Raw genomic sequence first — 23,118 nt, 5'->3', positions numbered from 1 at the left:
ATTTTCTAAACCAAAATTCAGGATGCATGATCTGAAATCAAGAGCTGTTCAAAAAAAAAGTCAGATTGCGTGTGGCTGTACCAATATCCATCTTCAACCCCCTTTTAGTTCAGTTATAGATATTTTAGATGAATGGTTATCAATCATTTTTATCATCAAAATGCACTTCTGGGATTGGCACACTCAAAAGATAACCGTGGTAACTGCAGGAGCAGCATTTTTAAGGTGTGACTTAGGGTAGGGGGAAGTGGAGAAGCCCACACCAAAATCTTCAGGGAGCATTTAGAAAACTCTCGCCCTCTAAGCCCATCAATGTTTACAAAACTGGTGCCATCTCTTTTTTCAAAACTCTTTAAAACAGAAGAAATAATGCTCTAAGGTAACTAAGTTATAGTCATAGCCCAGCCTTAAGGCAAGAGACAGACTAGAGGAACATATTTCAGTTTGTTTCCACCAAGATATATGTCATGGTGATAATTTCCTACTTGGCACATTCCTTTTGGGCAAACTCTAGAATATGCCAAATGCCTGGTACTCTAACTGCAACTCAGCCACTTTTTTCCCCATACAAGAAAATACATCAAAACACAACCGAGAGACTGCCATCAATCTGCTCTACAATTTTTTAAGGAAATTATTTGCATACTTCAACATGTCAACAGAGTTAGAAGAATGTGTTCGAGGTCAACTAGACTAGAAAGGTAATTCCCTGATGCAAAGATACCTTCTAGAACAGCTGTGGGCAAACTACGGCCCACGGGCCAGATCCAGCCCGTTTGAAATGAATAAAACTAAAAAAAAAAAGACCATACCCTTTTATGTAATGATGTTTACTTTGAATTTATATTAGTTCACACAAACACTCCATCCATGCTTTTGTTCCGGCCCTCCGGACCAGTTTAAGAACCCATTGTGGCCCTCGAGTCAAAAAGTTTGCCCACCCCTATTCTAGAATCACACTTGGCAGACATCTCACATGAGAGTGTCCATAGGTTGAGAGAACACAAATGAGCATATGGCACTGGCAACTGTAGGACTCCCCAGAGTCTCTGTCCAATTTCAAGTACAATTTCAATACTTGTAAGTGAGATTGGCCGGCTGCAAAAAAAGTTTATCAGTGAAAAGTCAAACAAGTACTGTACCTGACACAATATCAGCTGAGTATATGATTACATGTTGAAACAATTTTTTATTTTAACTGGTCATAGGAGCCTTAAAATTTTTCCCCACACATTCCTTACCCATGCATATAAGATTTAAATTTAAAATTTAATGAGTAGCTAGCTATTTAAAATGACTTACACATAAAAACTATTAATCTCATGTTTAAAAATGAGTACACAATGTTGCATTATAAGACACTGTAGTAAAGAGTACTCCATATATTGAAATAATTTTTTTTAATGTTTAAATAAAATCTCCAAGCTCATATGCTTAAAGAAAAGGAATGGGAAGGAAAAGAAAGGGAAGGGAAGGGAGGAAGGAAAGGACAGAGCAGGACAGGAAGAAAGGAGGGAAACAGGAAGAAAAAAAAAAGAAAATTTAAAAACTAAAAAATAAATTGAAAGTACAGACCATGACTTCCAGTCCTCAAAAAACTCTGACATGGTGAGCACACAATAGAGGACACAGGTGCTGTATTATCAAGTTATGCACCCGAAGTGTATAGTTATTAACCAAAGTGTATAGTTATTAATGTTATCTGGATAAATTTAATTTGTAACAAGGAAGGAAATCATTTGATCATAAAAAGTAAATTAAGACACTTGTTTGATCTTAATTTTTTTAAAAAAAAGACTGATCTCTGATGGCTGAAGGTTTCTGGTCAAGGTAAACATGGTTCTCACCTCCTCCCACAACCACATCAAAAATACAACTAAACTACAGAACAACCATCATTCAGAACAACCTGAAATCTGGCTGAACAGAAGTCCTACAACTAGGGGATTAAAGAAGAAGTCACATCGAGACTGGTAAGAGGGGCAGAGCCTCAGAATGGGCTGGGCTGGCATCCATGTGATTACCTGAGACCCACCAACTTGCAGGCACACCCAAGCTGTTTCCAGTGGCTTTTTCATACAAATGGCCTGTCTAGGCTCATGTTTCAGACTTTCCTAAAATCTCTCAAACAAGCAGCATCTTGCCTCAGAATGCCCTATACGTCTTAATAAGTGGCCCCAGGCCCGGCACCAGCAGCAGCCATCTGCAGCTTGCTTTCTAGCCTATGCTAGGTGGCCCGGGACAGAACATAAGTGGTAGCTGACCTTGGCGTGCCCCTCCTGGGAGGTCCCAGGGCCAGTGTACCGACTGGACAGTTTCAGAACATGTTGAAGCACCCACCAACCACCTCCAGAAGGGACACACTCAAAGGGTGCATTCAGCAGGCACCAGAGCCCCAATGAACTAAGTCCTGCTCTGTGGGGTGGGCCCCTGCACAGCTGATGCACTACAGTGGTCACAGGCAATCCTTACAGCCTACTGGCCTGGGGGTAAATCTCTCCCACTAATGTGCCAACAGCAATCAAGGCTCAACTACAAGAGGAGGGTGTACATAGCCCACATGGGGGAAGAGGGTACACCTGGAGTGCCCGGCTCAAGTGACTGGGGAGGCTGTGCCACTGGGCCTTACAGGACACCTATTACATAAGGTCACTCTCCCAAGCCTGGGAGACATAGCAGCTCTACCTAATACATAGACACAAACTCAGGAAAACAGCCAAAATGAGGAGGCAAAGAAACATGTCTGAAATGAAAGAACAGAACAAAACTCCAGAAAAAAGAGCTAAACAAAATGGAGACAAGCAATCTACTAGATGCAGAGTTAAAATGATGCTCGATGAACTTAAGGGAAAAGCAGATAAACTTAGAGACAACTTCAACAGCATAAAAAAGGACATAGAAACCATAAATAAAAGAGAAAGCTGAGAATCAAAACAGCGATTTGTAATATAAGGAAGCAAAAAAATACTTAATCAGAGAAACAAAACGAAAAAAGAACCCCCAAAATGAGGATAATGTAATGAGCCTCTGGGACAACCTCAAGCGTACCAACATTCACATCACGGGGGAGCCAGAAGGAGAAGAGAGACAGCAAAAAATTGAAAACCTATTGGAAGGAAAGACGGGAGGAAGGGAGAGAGGGAGGGAGGAACGGAGTTAGGGAAGGAGGGAAGCTTCCCTAACCTGGTGAAGGAAATAGACATACAAGTCCAGGAATCCCAGAGAGTTCAAAACGAGAGGAACCCAAAGAGTCCCACACCAAGACACATCATAATTAAAATGCAAAAGATTAGGCACTTCTGGCACCAGGAAGACTATCACCATGAAGTTCAACCCCTTCGTGACCTCGGACCGCAGCAAAAACCACAAACGCCACTTCAGTGCCTCCTCGCATACACGCGCTGCAAGATCATGTCCTCCCCACTCCAAGGAGCTTCAGCAGAAGTACAACGTCCGCTCCATGCCCATCCGAAAGGACGATGAGGCCAGGTGGTTCAAGGACACTACAAAGGTCAGCAAATCGGCAAGGCAGTACAGGTTTACAAGTGTACAGAAAGAAATGTCGTCTACATCGAGCGGGGGCAGCGTGAGAAGGCTAACGCACACACCCGTCCTCCTGGGCATTCACCTGAGCAAGGTGGTTATCACCAGGTTACCACTGGACAAAGATCGTAAAGAAATTCTTGAACGCAAAGCCAAATCTCAACAAGTTGGAAAAGAGAAAGGCAAATATAAGGAAGAACTTGTTGAGAAAATGCAGGAATAAATATAACCTGTTCTGCAAGCACGGTTTAGCTGTAGGTTTTTAGCCTGTGTGTATTCCTTTGAAACTTGTCAAGATGCCTCTGGAATATTTCTTCCCTTCCTGGTTTGGTATTAATATGTGACTCTGTAAATCTATTGTTGCTGTTTTGGTTAATTTTATGAATAAACATTAGAAATGTTTCTTTAAAAATATGCAAAAGTTTAAAGACAAAGAGAAAATCTTAAAAGCAGCAAGAGAAAAGTAGTTAGTTCCCTACAAGAGAGCTCCCATAAGTGATTTCTCAACAGAAACTTTGCAGGCCAGAAGGGAGTGGCAAGAATTATGCAAAGTGATGAAAAGCAAGGATCCATGACCAAGATTTCTCTACCCAGCAAAGCTATCTTTAAATTTGAAGAACATTTAAAGGCCTTCCCAGACAAAAAAAAAAAAAAAAGAAAGAAAAAAAAAGCTGAATTTATCATCACCAAATATTGCATGAAATGTTAGTCTTCTTTATAAAAAAGAAGAAAAATTAAAAAAAAGAAGAAAAACGTTTAAATTATCAAAAATATGAAAAAATGGCAATAAATACATACCTATGAACAATTAAATCTAAAAAACAAAATAAATAAGCAAGCAGAACAGAAACAGACATATACATACTGAGAACATTTGGATGGTTGCCAGATGGGAGGAGGGTTGGAGAATGGGTGAAAAAGGTGAAGGGATAGATAGTACAAATTGGTAGTAACAGAATAGTCATAATATAATCAATATTCTAATAACTATGTATGGTGTCAGATTTATAAGTTACCTGAAACTAATAAAATATTGTATGTCAACTGTAATTGAAAAATAAAAATGATTACACAAAAAAAAACAACCTGACCCTTTACTTAGCCGATTGCAAGTATTATAGTTCCTAACATAAGAGCTATCTCAAATACAACCAAGCACTTTGAGGCTTTGTAGATTATAAGTAAGTGGCTCAAATTTCAGTCAGAAGGAAAATGGGTATATTGGACTCCCTGTAGCTGGGCCCATTTCATACTTGTTGAAGGAAATCATAATTGCCTCCACTCTATGAAGAGACTTCCCACACCAAAGGTCAGCTTTCTGCAAATGAATTCAAACATGCGAATCAAAGCACTGCCCCAAAGGGAACACCAGCCACCTTCCTACAGGCGAGTGGGCCTGTCGCCGGGATGTGCGGTGCTCCGGAAGGGAAAACAGACACTATTCATGCCTTCAACTTCTGCAACATTCTGTCTTTTGTGAATTAAGGAAAATGAAAGTGACTAATTCTCCCAAATGTCATACATTTTGCATTTTGTGACATGAACTTCCTCTCTGAATCTTTACGGCACTACCCAGACATTCTAGGCACTGTCTGGGACTAGACATAATTATGGCAATTATGCCTACCATAATTAGGGAGATGGCAAATGTGATCAAACTGAAGGAAACACTGAAGCACAGAAAGTTTCAAGCCTCCGAAAATTTCAACTACATTTCCAATGAAAGAATTAAGGAGGAAGTCAAGTTCTCTTTCAGTCAGTCACCCAAAATGTTGAATTTGAAACATAAGGACTTACTGGCATAATGAGAACAATCTGTAAATTTCTAGACATCTTACATGGGATAGGTCATATCTTCCAGGGTTGGCAGACACAGACCATGGTGAAAATAAAATAGGAGATACAGTTATATAAAATCTTACTCTAAAGAGTAACACTGTATCTATGCCCAGGCCCCACACAACAAGATAATAGGAACTGGTCCGCCTATAAATGTCAGTGGATAAATTCTCTGAACCTGCCTAGACTGAGAGTCAGGTTGAGAGCATGTCCAGAGTCTCACATAGACCAGACATCAATAAACCCCTGATGCACAAATCTCTGAAGTGAAGTGAAGGAAGTATCATGACAAGAAAAACATTTTGGGAAGAGTAACAGATGGAACCATGAGGTCAATTAAGAGGTTATTGGGATAAAATAGGTAAAAGAGATAAAGTCTTGAACTGAGGTCATGGGAGCTTGAATGACAATGAAGACATTGAAGTCGGAAATGACTGTTTGATAAGGTGGAAAGATGGGCAAAAGACAGATCATGAGAGGCCTTGAAAGCCAAGCTAGGAGTGTGGACTTGAATCTGTAGCTGACAGGAAGCTTTTACTAAAGTATTCGGCTATTCGGCGGGTGAAGAGCCTGGTGTGTATTTCGTATCTGTCATTCAGCTGGAACTGAAGGCAGGGAAGCCAGTTAGACCACGGCAAGTCCAGGCAGGACAGGATGAGGCTGAACGTGCACCTCAGCGGTGAGAATGGAGATGGTACAGGGGACAAGGGCCAATGCCTGGGTTTAGGGCTCAGGGGGATGGTGTCAGGTTTTCGCCTTGGAAAACCATGTGGCTGTTACAGCCAGTCACTGAGATAGGAAAGAGAACGGATGCAGGTTTAGGGAAAATAAGAATCAGTAACATTTTGTAAGTGCTGAGACTGAGGTGACCTTGAAAGGCAGAGGCCGAAGCATCTACTGGGCAGCTGGACCTCACGGGGTGGCGTTCAGAAAGCTGAGTCAGCCACACTGACGTGAGTATAATATTACGGGGCAGCCAGAAGCAAGGGAAGGACAAACCCCTGGGGGGGGGGGGGTCATGAAAACATGACCACAGAGGACGGAGGGTTTCCGGTAGGATGAAAGAGATTGGGGAACTTCACCACGCTCAGGGCCTATGGTGTAACACCTAGACATAAAGGAAGAAACGAAACGTAGATAAGAAAGACTCAATTACACAGTTTCTGGCATGGAAGGGAGAGGGAGGAATCAAGAGGAGAGGAGAAACTAGCCTAGCACGGAAAAGACAACCGTCCTCCAAGATGGGGTGGGGGTGGGAAGTAAGATTGGAGCAAAGGAAGGTTCACGTGTGGGCGAGGTGCTGATGCCTAATAGCGTTAAGTGTTGTAAGAAGCTGGAGGGAGTTACGAGTTGCACTTTTTCCACCAAAAAATTCCTATGTCGAAGTCCTTTAACCCCCAGGGCTTTTGAATGTGATCTTATTTAGAAACAGGGCCCTTGTCAGATGTAACTGGTTAAATTAAGATGAGGTCCTACTGGAGCAAAGTGGGCCCCTAATTCAGTTTGATTGATGTCCCTATAAAAAGGGGAAATATAAAATTGAGGGAAGACGATGTGAAGAAGCCAAGGAAGAAGGTGGCCATCCACAAGGTAAGGAAAGGGGCTTGGAACACATCCTTCCCTCACAGACCTCAGAAGAAACCAACCCTGCCGACACTTTGATTTCAGACTTCTGGTCTCCAAACTGTGAGACACTCCATTTCTATCGTTTTAAGCCACCCAGTCTGTAGTGAATTTCTATGGCAACTCTAGCAAACTAATACAGAGGGAAAGTCATCTACTTAAAGGAAGGAGGGTTGCTAGGAGGTTTGGGGAGAGTGGAAAGGTTTCAGCAGGAACCAGGCCAGCCACCCAGTGTGCACAGCTGCCTCAGGTTCCAGCTGAGGCTGGAGACGATAAATGTACGTATGCTGTGGTGTGATTTCCCCCAGCAGCTCTTGGCAAGAAAGGAAAAGACGCCAGTTCAAAATCAAGGGCTGGCAGAGTCTATTACAAGCAACGTACAAAGGGGCAAGGCTATTGAGGATACTGGCAAGAGAGTGACGTGCCATAAATGAACAGGGAAGCAGGGGTGGACTGTGGGCTGAAGAAATAGGACAGCGCAAGCAAAGGAGGGGTTACCTGGAAGCTGGAAGCCAGTGACAAAGAGACAGAGGGAGTGCAGCAGGAGTGAGAGGGCTAGGAAGGGAAGGTTGTTACTGGGATTTATTATTTTTAAATTTTTTTTTTTTTTAATTCAAAGAGGAAGGGAAAGGGAGAAGTAGAAACATCAATGATGAGAGAAAATCACCGATCAGCTGCCTCCTGCACACCCGACGCTGGGGATCGAGCCCACAACCTGGTTCATAAGTCGATGCTCAACCACTGTGCCATGCTGGCCAGGATGGGATTTATTACTTTAGATGAGAAAGTCAGGGAAGTCTGAAGTGAGACCCTTGTATACAATGCATACATCATTCACACAGACCCTGAGGCCTCCAATGATGATGGTTGGGGTGAGAAAAGACTGCAACAACTTCCACTACCCTCAATGGATGGAAAAGAATGACCAGGAATATCCCCAAATTGTATTTGTACCTAATGCCTAGACTCTAGTTCTCATAAAAATCACCGCCACATTTACCATTGCAGGTCAGTGTTATAGTTACATCTTTATACAAAACAGCCAAGAGGGGCATGGACTAGAAGCTGAAATCAATGGATACTGCCCCCATCCATCTCACAGAACGATCACATTCAGCAGACAGGAAGCAAGTTAACCTAGAAGAAGGTACTTGAAGAAGTTACAGTTCAAATGTAAAAATGTGAAGCTATTTAGCAGGCTTTGTACACACTTTTCTAGCATATAAAAAATAAAATAGCTAGAAAGTAGCAAAATGTGTTGGCAGTCTCTTATACTTTACAAACATGAAATAACTGAGCAGAATGAAGAACAATTAGAAAAATTCATGTGACCACCTTTTTTTTTTTCCAAACAAATAAGTGCTTAACTATCTGGATCATATACCATAAACAAATAAAACTCTTCACATTTAAAAGGTTTATTTTAGTCACTAAAATTTCTGTATTTCTCCCCAAAGAGCCAAGCATAGTCAACATTTTGTTCTGACAACTTATCTGAGCTAAAGTAACCGAGGCATGAAGCAGAACTAAAACTACACGGATTAAACTCAATTTATGCACAAGAACCATTCATGAATTGCTGTGGCTTTTGACTTTTCCAACTCTTTCTATACACATCTATGTATACTTCATTGGAACTTTTGCTCCCAAAGTTCAAAAGGTTTTCTGTGTGGTAATTTTACACTGGGGCAGATTAACTGTATTTCTGACCTTTTACATTTTAGGTATTATTATTATTATTATTATTTTTAAAACAAATAAAATTTTAAAAAATAAGATTCAAAACTTTACCAGAAGTCATAGTATAGCTATTTTTAACTGCCCCAGGAAGAATGGACCCACTCAGGTGACATGCCATGCCATTTATTGGTGACCAAAGGTGAGAAAGGAACTTGGAAAGTTCTGTAATAGTATCACAGTTATGAAGTTGACACTTACTGGCTCCCATCACAATGTCACCAAAAACACTGTATCCACTTAGAACTATGACACAAAATAGCAATGTTCTTTCATGCTTCAATGGGGCTTAACCATTTGTTTCTCCAGCAATTATTTATTTGGCCCCTTCATTTTGGCCATGTACTGTGTCAAACACTGAGGCTCCAAAGATCAAAAAGTTTGGGGGCGGAGGGGGGAGTTTTGTGGGGGAAAAAACAACAAAAAAATAAAATAAAACCGATAAAATTTTACTTGGGATATCCTTCATCTGTCTATATCAAATGTGCAGATTAAACCCACAGAACATAAAATGCTTCATATTTTAATCAGGACCCAGATGCACAATGAATTCAGAGCAAAATGATCATCCTTAGAACATCTTCTCGCCAAATATGATGACTTCAAGATAATTCCCTTTTCCAACAAAACTACCTACCAATGTACCATCTGAGGCCCTCAATACTTAATTTCCAAAGTGCCTCTCATTTTCTCTCTACAGCAAGCATTAGAAGGTGGTTTCTGAATAAATTCCAGGCTGGTTATGAAAATTAATAAATTCCAGTCAGAGTATTGCAGCCTATTTAAGAACAAGTAAATAAGTATATTTTTCAAATAGATCTATATTTTTTTCTTCTCCATTCAAGGTCAAAGATGTACACACCCCCTAGAAAAATCCTCTATGTAGACCAAGGAGTTGCAACTAGACTCCAGCTCCAGGCGTTCTGTAGGAGGCCACAGAGCCAAGGAGCTCCAGCTCAGAAATGCTGAGAGGGGAAAAAGCTGCCACACCCCAATGCCTATCTACCTGGTAAGATGCTGACCCAGCCCCAGGTTTTAAGATTCAAATCATAAGATCACAAAGCAAGTTCAAGAAAACGTCTATCGCTATAATCTGAAGATGACCTTAGAAGTCACTGACTTCCGGTTTATATCATCACAGATCTGGGGCTCTTTTCTGATCTTGGTAAAATTGTAATTTTATGTTGATTGTTACGTAGAATTCTATCATACATTTAAACATAAGAAAGCAACCTGATGGTGACAGTCTAACTGACTGGTTTTACAAATGAGAAATTGAGCCCTGGGTAAATTAAATGACTTGCCCGCTAGGTAGGAACTAGCAAATGACAATTCGCATCGTCTGGCACTCAGTTCAACACTTGCTCTCCTTATTGGCAACAGATATTGACTCTTATTCAATAGTTAGTTATTGGCTGTTAACCATGTGCAAGACTCCCGAGGGATCACAAAGCTGAATGCATTCATCCTTGGACCAACCTGGAATGACCTGCAATGTAATAGGTTTTAGACAATCGTTTTAGTCTTAATTAATATGCAAATCATCACACAAAAGCTTATATGGAATTCTACTGGAATATCTGAAATAACTCTCCTCATAGCTCTAATTCTTAATTTCGAACTAAATCAACCTTGTAGCCTGCTTCCTAACCCCAACTACAGTAGGTGGATGTCATGGTGAGAGTATCAGTGAGGAGGAGGAAGAGGAGGAAGAAGAGGAGGAGGAGGAGGAGGAGGAGGAGGAGGAGGAGGAGGAGGAGGAGGAGGAGGAAAAAGACAAGGACAACGATAATACCAATAATGAGACATTTCCTATGTGCCCATCACTGTTCTGGAACCTTGACCCTTAGCTGATTTAATCCTCACAATTTTGTAAAAGGCCTGGAAAAAGTCAATCAAGTGCTCTTGAGAAGGTGGCTGAGTTAGGGTTTCCTTATACCCAGGCAGCCTTTACTAGTGCTGCCTCCCAGGCTGCTGACGTGGGTCTTCCCCTGATTAACTGGAAACTCCAGGCCCTCCAGACCCCAGTTTCTCCGTCTGTGAAATGATGATGTGGGCCACGTACCCTCCAACGCCTCTTCCAGGGGTAGCATTCTGAGATCTACTGGTCGGAGGTATTTAGCCAATCTCTTGTGGCACCGAGGAAGGAAAACACTTTGTACAAGCTAAGGATAATTTTTCCCAAATTACAAAATCCAGACTTTGTGCAGAGGTTTTGGAGTAATGGAGGGTGGGTAGGTAGTGGAGGTCTGTTATATACATCCTTAACTTTCATCTAGGCTCCAGCCTTAGCTTATTTTGAAAGCCACATGTCACAGCCGCATGGCAACGTAACAGATAATCATTAACAATGGCATTTAAACAAGAGGTGGTTTACATGGCTAATGATGATTAGTGGTTCCGTGTAAGAATATAGGAGAGTAACATGTGTGGTCCAGGTGAGAAGGAAAAGAGCCGGCAATAATATGTGGGCTGTGGTTTTCCGCTTGTTTCTTAACACGAGGAAAGAAGCAAGAAGAACTTTCAACAGTGGTTGCAACTGGCTAATAGGATCTGGGAGACTTTGCTTGCTCCTTTTTCTTATTTTTCTTTTTTATGAGAGCTCACCTTCCCTCCCCAATTAGAGGGGAGGCTTTTCTTTATAAAGAGAAAAAAGGTGCCCAATATTCTCACATTGATTTCTTCTGAGAAAGAAGAAAATACTCGCCTACAAACACCTCGGTCACCCTGCTGAAATTCCAGAAATACGGGTGTAGAGAACATCATGATGACTACTGCGGACGGACGGACGGGGAAGAGGAGATTCCTCTACTGCCTCAGGTCTAGAGGAACTAAGTGTTAGAGGATGTCTCAGGAAGGCTGGCAGGGGAAGTGGCTTTGGAGTCCAGGGACACAGCTTTGCAGAGCTGGGCCCGGGAAAAAGAACAGGTGCAGCCGACGAAGCAGCCGACCGTGAGAGCCAAATGACGCCGGCCTCATCCAGAAATCCCGGTCTGGGGCAGGTTCTCCCTGCGCGGTCCTGCCCTGCGCCTCCGCCGGCCACGTGGCCAAGAGGACTTGCCAGGCTCACCCACGTCCTTTCCTCTCTGAAGCCCGAGAGCAGAGGGTGACAGGTAACATCTTTCATGGGATCTGCCGCGGTGAACCACACCAAACGAATCTAGGCTTTCATTAGCCTTCAGGATAAGCCCATAAGCCCATCGTACAGACACATCTGTGTTCATAGAAAAACATGTAATACGTATATACGTATACACATGTGGCCCAGTTCACAACACAGATCAAGTGCCGTGGCTTGGGATGGCAACAATGAAACACCACTTTATAGCACTCTTGAGAACGTTTTGAAAACACATCATTTCTCTGGTGATCCCCACTGATACAGGAAAAAGCTCAGGAAAGAGTACAATTGAAAAATCACATTCAGAACGCTATGAGTTACCTCTGCCTGACTCAACCAGGCTCCTTTGCTGCGGCAGGTAGAGAAAGACGGGTCTGGTACACAAAGAACAGCAAAACTAGAACGGGAAAAGTCAGCTCGTCCTCTGGGAGTCTGACAGACAATACGTGGCGTCAACATGGCATCGCACCCTGATCCAGAGGAGGTGTGCGAGGGCGCGGCGGTGCCCAGCAGCTCCAGGCTGGCCCCGAGCACGCCCAGCACGCCGGGCTGGGCCAGCACTGCACCAGCAAGGCAGCACCACCAAGGCCTGCGGGGGTCTTCCGCGTGTTTGTTAATTTAAAAGGTCATATTTTTGTTCACTCGTGCAACTGATTTAAAATTGACAAATAATACAGTGTAACTAAAGAGATATCACCTCTTGTTGGTTTCTTTTTTTAAGGCTTTTTTTTTTCTGTTTCTAAGTGTGAAGTTGGCACCTATTGACTTTACCTGGCAGTAATTAAATACATCTAACATTAGATAAAAAAATTTAACCTACCTCATCAAAGGTGGTGTCGTCTTTCTTCAAAGCTATAAAATAAAAAAAAGGAAAGGAAACAGTTATTGTGAAACATCTCAAAAAAGAGGCCAAGTTTCTAAGTTCTAGAAAACAGAGAAAAATACCAAAGCAGTATGGTGTTTTCATTTCAGAAAGTAAAACTGTACCCCAACCTGAATAACAATGTTACGATACAAAGAGGAAAACTGCAAATGGGAGAGAGAATTGCACAGCATGCATCTTTGTGAACACTCTCATACATATGTAAATGAGACTGTCCTCCCAAGTATGGAAAAGAAGAATGCATATCCTTCACCTACTTCTTCTGTTGTAGGAACATGTTTAAATGAAAGTATGAAAAAAAAAATCAAAAAGTAAGATTAAAGAAATTTCCCCTTAAACTTCTGGGTTTTAAGCAAATATATTCACGCATGGTTTAGGGACCTCCCAGACCAACTGTTAGGATGACACCCACTCTTCACAGGACCCTGAATGAGATTTTCATACTGAGAAAAATTTAAGTGCGGTGATGAAAGACCAAGCACGTACAATAAGCACTGCAGCTACATAATTCAAACATTTCAACAAGAGAAACTGTATAACAAAACATCAACAAAGGAAACAATGCGCTCAGAATATTTATAGGAACTAGTGAATACCTGAAATTTATTTTAAATATATATATGGCTTCAGAACTGAAAAAGAGAAAGAGAAGTATTTCATGCATAGTTGGCAAACACCTCGTTCCTTAAACCCTACAATTACTTAGAATGTTTCATATTAAGGTAATGCAGAAAGTAGCTAATTTAAATGAAACCACCCGTTGGAGAGATGTTTCAAATTTATAGAACTGTGCATAGGCGTTTACTGGTCTACACTGGATAGTTGTCCAGCTAGACATACTTGGGTAGCTCTTACCTGGATAGCCATGTTCGGACAAAAGCAATGGAAAGCAAATTATTTTGGCAATCAAGATCCGAGAGAAGCTTAAGTTATCATATCAGCTGAAGTTATCATATCAAAGCTTACATGGTATAGTCTAGCAATCTTAAAAAGATTATTTTTCTGTTTCATACTAAAAATTTGACTCTTTAAAACATCAGTAAGTATGTGGTTATGGTGGTGCCATTAAGGGGGATGAGGGCAGGTTGAGGGAGATAAAATGTTTCTGAAAGTTTAATTCTTAGCCTTCCCCTTTTGCTTAAGAAACTGATCTGGAATAGATTCCTCTACTTCCTTTAATTTAGAACAATTTCTTCTGAATGGAAAATTAAAAGAAAAGTCCTATTGTCCCAGTCTCAAATGGCTTCTCTCTCATTCAATTACACATATTTTTTTATGTATTTTGTTAAATTTACATTAGATCTCAAATAACCTATTTTGATCGAAATACATATACAAGATCCTAGGTGTTCTTGATAGCTAGGGTTAGTTCTAAATGGTTAAATTTTAACTTAGAATGTAAAACTTCTCATCTAGAAGGCTTTCTTTAAATACCGGTCAACAATGTTACTAGACTATACCCCTCACTCCCTCAACCCAAAGCATGTCCTTTAATAAACATACATGACTAGTGATTCTGTTATAAAATATTAGTGACCTACATAAATTAAATATAGACAAATGGTTTCATCTAAAAAAAAAAAATTTGGAATAGAAATGATTAGCTCATTGATTTCAAATACAAATTCAACTACTGTCCAGCCCAGCCGTGGGCAAACTACGGCCCGTGGGCCAGATCCGGCCCGTTTGAAATGAATAAAACTAAAAAAAAAAAAAAAAAGACCGTACCCTTTTATGTAATGATGTTTACTTTGAATTTATATTAGTTCACACAAACACTCCATCCATGCTTTTGTTCCGGCCCTCCGGTCCAGTTTAAGAACCCATTGTGGCCCTCGAGTCAAAAAGTTTGCCCACCCCTGGTCCAGCCTCAGACCTAGCACATTTAACAAAGATTAATGGAAATCATTTTGAGGCTGCCATACAAGATACAAACAGCAGCAAGCTTATAATTCACAGAACAAATTTTTAAATGTATTTATTTTGGACATGATAAAAGTTCTGGAAATTTAGCCATGGTTTTTCTTAAGCAAAGCATCCAATAAGAACTAGAGTTGAGCCCAGCTGGTGTGGCTCAGTGGTTGAGCATTGACCTATGAACCAAGAGGTCACGAGTTCAATTCCTGGTCAGGGCACATTCCAGCATTGCAGGCTTCATCCCCAGTAGAAGGTATGCAGGAGGCAGCTAATAAATGATATTTCTCTCTCATTAATGTTTCTATCTCTTTTCCTTCCTCTGTCTCTAAAAATCAATAAAAATATATTTTTAAAAATATAATTAGAATTGATACTATCCCTTAGAGAATTGCAAATATGAAATGAAGACCCTGAAGTTGAGAGATGAAGAAAGCAGAAAATCAGAATTCTTCAACACCCAGTGTGGACTATTTCCTTCTTGTTCCCTCCCCCGCCCCTCAAATCCTGCCAATTCCTCCAACATTCTGGATAAAGATGTGGGGTCTGTAGATAAAAAGAGGAAATAGAAGAGGAAACTGCAGGTGTATTTTCTAAGATATAAGAGCGGGAAGCCAGATTCTCTCCCCTACACACTATTCTCGAGTCCTGGATACTACAAGGGAGAACGTTTTAAGACCAAGAAGTCTATGGCTTCATTGATACCCTCTATTGCTAGACTGACACCTTACAGGGAAACCTTGCCCTGAACAACAGTTAATAGTAACAACAAAGGCCAATTAAAGGTGTCATTTCCAAATATTTATCAGGTCACTGATGACCTAAACAAGCACACAACATCTCATTATTGATTACATTTCCTGATTGTCATTAATCATTCACATAAATGTAAGCCCACAATTGTCTTCATAGATACCATGGAATAATAAGCATATTACATGTTTCTGGGTTAACAGCAAGGCATGTATTAAGCCATTTAATATAATCAGACTTCTATTCATTCTTCTGCTCAGACATTGCTTCCTCTAGAAAGCATTCCATGATCTCACCAAGACTAAAGAGATACCCATCCTATGTTCTCCAACAGCAAATTATGCCAATCTTCAAGGTAGAATTTTTCACTATACACATAGTCTATGCCCCTTCATTGGCCTGTCTTCTCTTAAAGTCATGAGAACAAGGACCAGTATCAATGCCAGCATAATATCTAGAACATAGCATGTACTCAATAATTAATCAGTTGTTGAATTAATGAGTTATGTATCTCAATGGCAAAAAGACAACACCTTACATTTGAGACACTCTAAAGTTTTGGCATATGAAAACCATACACTATGCTCTCTTATGAAAGGATCCTTGATATGAACTCATTTCATATTTTTCAAATTAAAATCTTTTAAAACTACATTGAGAGAGGGACAACAGCTAAATTTTGTCTCACCCTTTCTTACATTTCTCTTACATTTCTGTTTTCTGACGGAATGGACTTATCAAATGACAACTAGATTCTAGAGTTACACACTTTTAGCACAAGGTAACGAACCCAAAAATCAGTGTAACCACAGACTCTTCCTTTTACTCAGTTCCCCAAAAAACTCTTCTAAAGAAATGGTATACATGGGTTTCATCTCAAATATCAAAGAGTATTAACTTCCTTTCTCTAGGAGAAAATCCAAATAAGGCTGAAGAAATGCATTCATATGAATATGATGAAATGTCAGTTTGACCTTACTCTTATACCAGATATTACAAGAAGGCTTTCCCCTCCTAGACCAGCGGTTCTCAACCTGTGGGTCGCGAACCCTTTGGGGGTCGAATGACCCTTTCACAGGGGTCGCCTAAGACCATCGGAAAACACATATATAATTACATATTGTTTTTGTGACTAATCACTATGCTTTAATTATGTTCAATTTGTAACAATGAAAATACATCCTGCATATCAGATAGTTACATTATGATTCATAACAGCAGCAAAATTACAGTTATGAAGTAGCAACAAAAATAATTTTATGGTTGGGGGTCACCACAACATGAGGACCTGTATGAAAGGGTCGCGGCATTAGGAAGGTTGAGAACCACTGTCCTAGACTAACAATCAAAAATAAGTAAATAAACCAAAGCACTTGTATGCATGCATATTGGCATGACCAATGGACACAGACACTGGGGCGGTGGGGGCTTGTCCTAAAGGGTGCTATGGGGGGGGGGGGTCAATCGGGAGAAAAAGGAGACATATGTAATACTTGAAACAATTAAAAAAAAAAAAGCACAATAACCACTAGCAAAAATAAACTAAATAAATATATTTTCATATAAACTTTCTTTTTTTTTTTTTTTTTTTTTTAATATATTTTATTGAGTTTTTACAGAGAGGAAAGGAGAGAGATAGAGAGTTAGAAACATCGATGAGAGAGAAACATCGACCAGCTGCCTCCTGCACACTCCCCACTGGGGATGTGCCCGCAACCCAGGTACATGCCCTTGACCGGAATCGAACCTGGGACCTTTCAGTCCACAGGCCAACACTCTATCCACTGAGCCAAACCGGTTTCGGCCATATAAACTTTCTAAAAAACTGCCCTAACAGGTTTGGCTCAGTGGATAGAGCATCGGCCTGCGGACTGAAAGGTCCCAGGTTCGATTCTGGCCAGGGGCATGTACCTTGGTTGCGGGCACATCCCCAGTAGGGAGTGTGCAGGAGGCAGCTGATCGATGTTTCTCTCTCATCGATGTTTCTAACTCTCTATCCCTCTCTCTTCCTCTCTGTAAAAAATTAATAAAATATATTTAAAAAATAAATAAATAAAAATAAAAAATTTACAAATTCCCATTTGTCTTTGTTTATGCTAGCCTAAATTTAAAAAACAAAGCAAAACACGAGACAACTATAGCAATTGTTAAATAAATCAATACACAGACACTATGTAGCAGTAAACCATAAATACTAATGAAATTCAATTACACCCATATTATAAAAGAACCATAGCTGCATAACAGTCACTCCCTGCAGATGTCGTAAATCAGAGTGCCATGGCTTGAAAGCCAACGTGTTTTATTAGACCTTCTACAATACAGTAATCTCAGATCAGCTGTATTTGAGATGGGCAATGACAAAGTTGGCATGATCTTTCACGTAGGAATAAATTACACATTAGCACTGCCACTTTCATGTAGTCAGAATTATTATTAATAAACATTGATTGGATATCACCTACTTTCAAAATCACCCTTATTTTCTGTAGCTGAATGATTAATACTTCCTATGGCTAAACAAAAATACTGTACATTTTATCACATAACAAGCTACACTTTGAATCATACTAAAAAAGCAAAATAAAGTCAGTATGTTCATTTCAGAAGCCATCACAGATTGGTTAAAGTGAATGAATATGTTGTGATATTGGATTCTTCAACAGGAATAAACATGTATTCTTTGACCTCCTCAAGAAGTACCCATGAAGAAAGGAGAAAGACAGAAGATAAACAAAGTAATGGAAGAATAGTAGCCTCCAGAAATGATCTCCATCATGTGACACATATTGCACTAGATATTTTATGTATTTTTATCTGATTTAATCTTCACAACAACCTTAAGAAAATTTACAAATGAGTACTCTGGGGTTTGGGGAAATTCTGCTAGTTGCCCAAGGTACACAACAAGCAGAAAAAAAGGGGGTTCAAAACCCCCTTTAACTAATTAATTAAACCCCTAAACAATTAACAAATCCCCATTTGTCTTTGTTTATACTAACCTAAATTTAAAAGAAAAAAAACATGAGACAATTATTGTAATTCCTAAATAAATCAATACACTGACACTATTTAGCAGAAAACCATAAATACTATTGGAATCACCTACTTTCAAAGAAATGACATTTCTTCATATTCATTTGAATGTACTTCTTCCCCCTACTTTGGATTTTCTCCTAGAGAAAAGAAGTTTATACTCTGATATTTGAGTCCAACTCCAAAACCTATCCTGTTTGCAGGCTAGCTCTACTGTAAGTCAGGGGCCACTTCTTCCCTCACTCCTCTTGCTTTCCACCAGAAGACCAATTATGTCAGTATGATGCAATCACAAATAATGACAACATATTGTGAGCATCTATTGAGTATTACATACCACACAGGACCTCATATGTATTATTCCACTAATGCCCATAACAAAATTGATTTGTACACAAAAAACTGAAGCTCAGAAGTTGAGGGACCTGTCCAAGGTCATTCAGCAACAAGTGGCAACACCAGAAATCCCCAGTCTGTGACACACAGACCACAACACCCTTTACCTATGCACTATATAATTCCATCGTAAAACCTCAACTCAACAGCCTCCAAGACCTTAAAAATCCTTAACTAATCAGATCGATTTCATTGATTTTTGATTTTGCAAACACAACATCAAGAAAATATATGGATAACAAAGATTCATTTTTCTGTAATGCTACTTGGAATAAATGTCTTGAGCTTAAATCATAATCACTTTAAATCTCTTTATCTCCTTTTAGAGTATTCCAGAATGAGATAAGCTATTCAGACTCAAGACTTTCCATCAATACAATAATCAGTTATGTTTACTGCACTGTACTGTTTCCGAAAGAAAGTAAAATCTACTAGATCTGAGAAGGCATTTTAACAAGAGCCAGAATCAAAAGGAGTTTCACATCACTAAATCTCAGGAAGCTAGAAAATCCAATTAACTATACTGCCCCATTTGACAGCACTGTAGTTCATCTAAATTTTACTGATTGTGGATCAAAACCTTGAAATTATTTAAACATAAGGAATTCTTATATTAATGTCCTTGGTTTCTTACTGAGATTCAATTGCAATGAATTATTTAACAAAAAAACTGGAAGGGCTCCAACAGAGTCATTAGCATTAGTAAATACACAGTTAATGTGTTTTAGAACAGGGCTTAATGGACTGCAGACCGCCTCCGTGATGGTCCGGGTGGGGGGCTGACACGTCCTCCTTAACAATGAGCGCCAGCTCCACACCTTGTCCCCTTCACGCTTCTTACTTCCAAGCTTCATCTGAATGTACAGACTCTTCATAGGCATCCCTAGCTGTAAAAGTGAAACTGCAAATAGCCAATGCATGTAATGCATAAAACCGGGACTAAATACTGGGTCCACACAGTAACTTTACAGTCATCTTGGGAAAGATTTGGTACCCCCATGTGAAATTTCAAGTTAAAGGAAAACTAAATGTTGGCCCGTGTTTTGTTTCACTGGGCGAAAGTTTACATGTTTTCCAATGCACTTATATCATGATTTTTTTTAAATGAGTGGATAGAAAGATGACAACAATACTCATGTGCACTCCAGGTTTTTATTTTGAAGAACCGCTTGCTTAATTCCCATTAACAACTTCATTAACGTGGATGACACGTTAAAAAAAAAAGTGAAACGAAGGCTAGAAGGCTTCTTAGGATTTTTAGTGCTAGCATGATTTTCTTGCTGAAAGCAGTTAGCTGTCTAAATGAAACTTACGTTAGGTGCCAGCCACTGTAGGAAGGTTTAAAGGGGTTTTCTATGACCAACCCTAGAAATCTAGCAAACCCATTCCACGTGATACTGTTGTCACCCAGCTACAGTCTGTCACATGAATTTATTCTTAAATGTTCTAAACATTTCTCGGTCGGTTTTTATTTGTCGGTTGGTTGGTTGGTTTAAAAGACAATACTAGCCCTGGAGCTCTAACACATGGAGAAGTTCTGGAGACATTCCTGAATGTCCTGGCAAGTTCACAGCGCGCATTTCCCTGCAGCAATGGGAAAATTCAGAGACCTCGGGACGGAACACCCACATTTCGCTTTCGAGGACCTGAGTCCGGAACAAAAGGTCCCCAGGTACCTGTCCCACTTCCCTTTAGGTTCGCTGTGTTAAACAATGCCAGGGCACAACGCAACGTCTCACCCATTTCCAAAGCCCGATTATTGGCTAAACACCCCATACCAACACCGCCTGCGCGCACAAAATACAACTGACCCACGCAGCCGCCCAGTCCCCCAGCGGCGGGGGCAGGGGCGTCCCCTCGCCGGTCCCCCCGCGGGCGCGAAAGCCCGAGCGGTAGCCCCGAGGACGGGAAACCCCAATTGTAGGCTTACAATAACCCACAAATGAAACCCCAGACCCTGAAGGAAAGGGGTGTCTGTCGCCAGCCTCCCCCAGGTCCCGGACGGCGTTCCCTCCATCATCCGCGCGGAGCTCAGCGCACCCCACGCGAGCCAGGGCTGCCGAGGCAGTGCCGGTGCCAGGAGCGCGGGGCAGAAGGAGCGGACGCCGGGGGCGCCGGGCCAAGCGCCCGGGCAGCGCGCCACTCACCGATGCGGCTGAAACTCTCCGACAAAGTTCTCCGCAACTTCTTCATCTTGCCGATCTTCTCGGCCGGCTGTGCTTCAATGAGGTCGCACATCTGGGCGACGCCGGGCCACGGCAACTTCCCCAAACTGGTCCAGAGCGGAGCGCAGACAACGGCGAGAGCGCGGCGCGGGGAAGGCGGCGCCTCCGCTCCGCCTCCGCCTCCTCCTCCGCCCGGGAGGCGACGCGCAGGGCTCGGGCAGCGAGCCGCGGGCTCCGCTCAGGCCTGGCCGCCGCTGGGCGGGCGGACGGGCGGGCGGGGGCCACCTACGTGGTGCCGGGGGCGGCCACGATCGCCGCGGCCGTGGTGGCTCCGCGCCGCGCCGCCGCCGCCCGGCTCATTTTCCCTCCTTTGTAACCCGGCGCGGCGCGGCGGGCAGGGGGGCGGCGCCGCCGGAGCGGGGGCGGGGGCGGGCCGGGCACCAGGTGCGGGAGCCGGGGTCGCCAAGGGCGCGGGGCGAGGGCGGAGAGAAGTTCTCAGCCCCGAGTTTCGGGCGCTCGGGGGAAAGGAACCGCGGCCCGGCACCGCTGCCCGCCCCGCCCTCGCCGCCCCTCCCGCCGCCGCTGCCCCGCCTCCCCCTCGGCGATGGCCCCCCAGGCGCGGGACCCCGGCGCGACCTCGGCTCCCCGCTCGCAGCCCGCGTCCTCGGCGGCCCTCCCCACCCCGCTGGCGCCCCCGCGGCGCCCCCTCCTGGCCGCCCCACGCTCCTCTCCCGGCCGTGACGCCCCACCCCGCCCGCGCGCGGGGGACCGGGACCGGGCCCGGGGACGGCGGAGAACCCGCAGGGCTGGGAGCGGGCGACGCCTGGGGACCCCCGTCTCGGGCCGTGGACAGGCCCCTGGAAGGAAAGGGCCGAGCCTAGATCTTTTATCCAAGTGGTGTTCTCCCTGCCACGACCCCGTGTGACCAGAGCGCGGAGCTGGGGGCACAGGGGGAGGGCCGCCGCCGCTGTGTCCAGGTCGGGGTGGGGGAAAGGCCTCGGGGACACCCTCCGGCTTCGCGGTGACCTCTACTGTGATCGTTTGGCCGAGGAAGCTGTGAAGGGGAAGGTGTGCTGGTTGAGAGTCCGGAGCAGAAGCAGGAGCTTCAACTCGAACCCCGCCAAGCAGGGCTGGGGCTCTGCTACCTTCATCCCCACGACGCGCTGGGCGACAGAAGGAATGGAGATGTGCTTTCTGATGTGAATACCCAGTTCTGCAGTAAATAGCAAGCAGAAAGGAGTCCTTAGCCTGCTCCCCACGTTCAGAATATATGTCTAAATCGGAAGACTGAGAAGCCAAGGAGATTCTGACCTCCTCTTCCCCCACCTCGAAAAATAAATAAATAACTTTATAAGGGGGGCGGGAGGTGCTTTAGTGCCTTTATAAAATCCCAGAACAAACAGTTAAGGCAGCAAACACACATCATCTTCATTCCACTCAAAGGAGTGCTCCAAATGTCAGTCTCCCCGGGGAGAGCAGAGGAAGATGGGGGAGGGCGGGCCTGAGTGTGTTGATTCCGGGCCAGCAAACTCCGTATGAATAGAAATGTAGTAATCTTGAGTCATCTGGCTGCGTAATAAGCGCTTGTGAGCGTGTGACAATGCAGTTTGGTTTAAAGGAAGTTTTGGGGAGTTTGTGTTTTGTTCATAGATTTTTATCTTAAAAACTAGCCCCCTGCCTTCCTCATATTGTGAGGCATAACACTTAGATTTCTTCGGCTCTGCTCTGAGCACATGATAGGGTCCTGATAGATTGCAGCTAATTTTCTTTTTAATCCAGGAAGTTAAGCCAAGTGGGGAGCACAGGAGGGTGGGGGATTGTCAGGAAGTCCATATGCGTTAAAATGCAGGGATGTTTACCTGTGACCATATCCAGATACTACAGATAGCAGTAAGTGTGACCTCAGACAGAAAAAAAAGTTTCACTTTTACCACTTCCTCAGGTTAGTCAGGGAGAAAGTTAGCAGCTCTGAATGCAGACGAAAGCAATCAAATTACTGATGGGTTCTAAGAGTGGTCAAAGAGAAAGAAACAGTCATTCATTTAATAAACTCTACTGTCTGTGGCTGTTTTATTTACTCTCTGAATAGCTGTTTACATGTATATTTT

The 23,118-nt window shown here is 42.6% G+C and overlaps 1 protein-coding gene and 1 pseudogene across 2 annotated transcripts in view; one reads left to right on the top strand and one right to left on the bottom strand.

The window, feature by feature from the left end:
* The window catches only part of CDK14 (cyclin dependent kinase 14), a 526,114-nt gene extending 504,848 nt beyond the window's left edge, over positions 1 to 21,266 (bottom strand). Inside the window, exons 1-2 of the mRNA XM_081102330.1 lie at positions 20,993 to 21,266; positions 12,684 to 12,715 (exon numbers count right to left, since the gene is read on the bottom strand). Of these exons, the coding sequence (XP_080958456.1) occupies positions 12,684 to 12,715; positions 20,993 to 21,083 (123 nt within the window). The 5' untranslated portion in view covers positions 21,084 to 21,266. The remainder of the gene's footprint in view (positions 1 to 12,683; positions 12,716 to 20,992) is intronic.
* Positions 3,323 to 3,766, top strand: LOC308527000 (ribosomal protein uL24-like; annotated as a pseudogene). Its single transcript has one exon. The product of its transcript is annotated as a ribosomal protein uL24-like (transcript).
* Positions 21,267 to 23,118: the final 1,852 nt, after the last annotated feature.

This window comes from Myotis nattereri (genome assembly GCF_964212035.1).
Source record: "Myotis nattereri genome assembly, chromosome: 11".
NCBI lineage: Eukaryota > Metazoa > Chordata > Mammalia > Chiroptera > Vespertilionidae > Myotis > Myotis nattereri.
The sequence above is the reverse complement of the archived record's forward strand: the minus strand, read 5'-3'. Positions and strand labels throughout refer to the sequence as shown.